Genomic DNA, 3,636 nt, shown 5'->3' on the forward strand with positions numbered 1-3,636 from the left:
CTCTTGAGTTGAACGCCTTTTCGGGATTTTTTTACTCCAAGACTCATCATGACCAGCACACCCAGGGGCATTGCCTTGGGATCCGGATGTAACCTCCGCAACCCCACACAACCCTATGTTTTTGTGAAGATAGTCAAGAAACGTCATAATGCTAAGATGACCCCTTAACCTAAATGCTATTTCCGTTCCGGGAGAGTTTTAACTCCAAGACACATCATGATCGGCACCCCCCCGACCGAGGCATTGCCACGGGATCCGGATGTAACCTCCACACCCCCGCAAATCCGCCATACACAACCCTACGTTTTATGGAGATTGTTAATAAACGTCTAAACTTTAAGATGATGCCTTCACTTGAACGTTTTTCCCATTTTGACGGGTTTTTACTCTAAGACTCATCATGACCTGTACACCGGGGTCATTGCCGCGCACGCGCATATAATCGCCGCACCCGCACGAACCCTCCATGCACCGCCCTAGGGTTTTTATGGTCTAGAAACCTCTGATGCCATGGTGATCCCTTGACTTCAAGCGTTTCCTTTTTTTTTGCATGAATCTTTACTCTAAGTGATATAATGATCGACACACCCGGAGGCATTACCTCGGCATCCGCATGTAACCGCCATGCCCCTCAAATGCGTCATACATCACCCTATAACTTTACACAAAAAACGTGCTAAGCTGATTCCTTTACTTGAAAGATATCCTTTTTCATTTAACTGCTACTTCAGGAAACGTCAGAACCGGCACGTCCGAAGGTACTGCCACGACACCCACGTAAGGCCACACCTAGGGGGCGCCAACGTGACAAGTGTGCACATGACATTATACTACCTTAGATCCAAGGAAGACCATGTTTAGCACGTGCAACCCTTTTCTTTCTTGTGATAAGATGATCATTTATTGAAACATTTTTTTTTATGCGGACGAAATTATTTCACTGACGATTACTCTAGTAGTAAATCCAATTGCTGAATTTATGGAAATGAATGAAAAACAGCCAATGCGCCAGGCTGTCAAAAAACGTCACCCCTGGAAAGAGGTAATTGCCAGTTTCCCGGTCTTGGCTCCGCTATAGACAACTCACTGACCCCACCCGAACCGCAAGATACTCACTGACTTCTGGGTCCCAGCATAGTGCGACCCCACCTGTCATGAACACAGGGTAGAGGCTCACTGCTGTGGCTGCTGTGTGGCGGGCGGGCCTGGCATGGCCCAGCGAGGCCCATGTGGCCTGTCTCCACTCCACTCCACCCCACCGGTGGCGCTCTCCTCAATCATTAACCCCCCAACCCCACCCCACCCCACCCCACCCCCTCCATCCAGACCCCCCCCCCTCTCCACCACCATGACGACGAGACCCGACGGCGGCGGCGGCGGCGGCGTGGTCGGCAGCGACGGCGCGGAGGACAAGCAGCTGGTGCCGGTGGCGTCGAACGGGACGACGAATGGAGGCGGCGGCGCGCTGGCGGTGCGCAAGGCGCCGTCCAAGGACCGGCACAGCAAGGTGGACGGGCGGGGGCGGCGCATCCGGATGCCCATCATCTGCGCGGCGCGGGTGTTCCAGCTCACCCGTGAGCTCGGGCACAAGTCCGACGGCCAGACCATCGAGTGGCTGCTCCGGCAGGCCGAGCCGTCCATCATCGCCGCCACGGGGTCCGGCACCACCCCGGCCTCCTTCTCCACCTCCTCCCCCTCCTCCCTCCGCCCCCACGCGCACGCCCAGCCGCTCGCCGCCTCGCCGCACCACCCGCACCACCACCTCCCGCACGCCGCGCCCTTCATCCTCGGCAAGCGCGTGCGGGACGACGACGACAACGGCAGCGGCAACGGAGCTCCGTCCGGCGAGGCGACGGTGGCAGCCGCGTCCATGGGCCCGGCGCCGGGCTTCTGGGCGCTGCCCGCGCGGGGCGACTTCGGGCAGATGTGGAGCTTCGCGCCGCCGCCGGAGATGATGGTGGCGGCGCCGGCGATGGCGGGGGAGGCCTCCGCCGCCCGGGTCGGCAACTACCTGCCCATGGCGCAGGCCAACCTGAACCTGCTCGCCTCCTTCTCCGGCGGCCCCGGCGGCGCCGCGCAGGCCACCGGGCGGGCCGAGGAGGAGACCGCCCACTGAGCGGGTCCGGCGGCTGGCTGTGCAGGGTGGGTTTTAGGCAGGGCTAGGGTTTCTTCCCCGTCCGGGCGTTGATTGCTTGCTTGCTTCCTTTTGGGGTCAAATTTCTATCTAGGGTTCCTCTGCTCATCAGACAAAATTACTCGAGTGATTAGTCTACAATTGTTCATCAGACAAGGTGGTGCTGGTGCCGTCAGTTCAGTGGGAATTAAGCTTGCTCCTAGTTCAGTTAGGTCAGTTCAGGTCAATTGGGTCTCAATTTCTGTCGGTAGCAACAGCAATGAATTCTTGCTCCTTTTTTCATGTAAAAAATCCAATCATCATGGGACGAGGTCGTCGTGTGGGTTCCTATTACTTTCTAGACTGTTGGTCAGTGAATGCAGTGGTGCTGCTGTCAAATGTAGTTCCCTTTCTTTCTTTCTTGGTTTGCTTTGTGCTGTTGATTCCAAGAAAGAAAGAATGAAGAAGAAGAAGAAGAAAAGGCTTGCACAATTTGCAAAAAAAATGGCTGCAATTCTGCATCAAGATGGAGGATGGGCAAGCATGGCCTTCAGTAAGTTGTTCCTCTGCTCTGCTTCTTAGGTTTTTTTTTTCAGTTTTTTTCTTCATTTCTTTTGTTCTCTGGATTGAATTAGTGCTTGGTGAGAGTAATAATAAGTAAGGGTTGGTTGGTTTAGCCCAGGTAGCCAGCTCCTGTATGTATCTATCTTTTGATTGTTTGAATTTGATGGGCGTGTCAATTGTGACCATGAATGGAATGGAATTGATCAATGGACAAAAATAAGCACACAGAAGAAGCATATGTATATGCATATGTCTGTCCATCCATCATCAACCTGTCATCTTTGTTTGTGAATCGTGACTGCTCCTTGCAACGTCTCTGTCTTTACATCCTAGTACCATGCCACTCATACTCATTACTTATTTGTTATCATATCATACCATTTTTGCAAAATTCAGGTGCCTATGCACGCAGCAGCTATTTTCTAGAACGGAATCAGACCTTTTTAGCAAGGGGTTTGCATCGCATTTGCCATTGTAGCATTTGCGGCTGTGTTGGGTTGTGTTGTGTTGCATGTGCGGTGAGCTGGGGTGTAGAATAATGGATTGGAATGGGGGCTCTAGTGTACTTGTGGGTGGCAAACCAACTTTTTCATGCTGACAGGAAGGAATCGTTCGTGTCTGCACCTCTCTCTCTCTCTCCCTGCATTTGCCTGATTGCTCCGGTTGGTGATTAATTATTATCAGGATGATTGCATTGGATTGGATTAGCCTTTTTCTTTCTGCTATCTTTTCTTCTTCTTTGTGGCTAGTGGGGGAGGACTGAAGGGTCCTCCTATGAGATACCCGGCTTTCTCATCCCCTTGGCCGCTCTCTGTTCCCATTCTTTTCTTTTTTATATGCGAGGAGTGTAGCAGCAGTATCGTGGACTGGATGGATAGCGGAGGCTGCACTGACAAGAGTCAACTCTGTCCTGCTGCTGCGTGCGTGGTCTCATGGCAAAAGCATGTCTGCCTGGGCCT

At 53.1% G+C, this 3,636-nt stretch overlaps 1 protein-coding gene across 1 annotated transcript; it reads left to right on the top strand.

The window, feature by feature from the left end:
- Positions 1-1,267: 1,267 nt before the first annotated feature.
- Positions 1,268-2,789, top strand: LOC123403220 (transcription factor TCP21-like). Its single transcript, XM_045097169.1, has one exon. It carries the CDS (start codon positions 1,349-1,351, stop codon positions 2,114-2,116), a length of 768 nt encoding a protein of 255 aa, XP_044953104.1. The 5' UTR covers positions 1,268-1,348; the 3' UTR covers positions 2,117-2,789.
- The last annotated feature ends 847 nt before the right edge of the window (positions 2,790-3,636 follow it).

The sequence above is a fragment of the Hordeum vulgare genome, chromosome 6H (genome assembly GCF_904849725.1).
Source record: "Hordeum vulgare subsp. vulgare chromosome 6H, MorexV3_pseudomolecules_assembly, whole genome shotgun sequence".
Lineage (NCBI taxonomy): Eukaryota > Viridiplantae > Streptophyta > Magnoliopsida > Poales > Poaceae > Hordeum > Hordeum vulgare.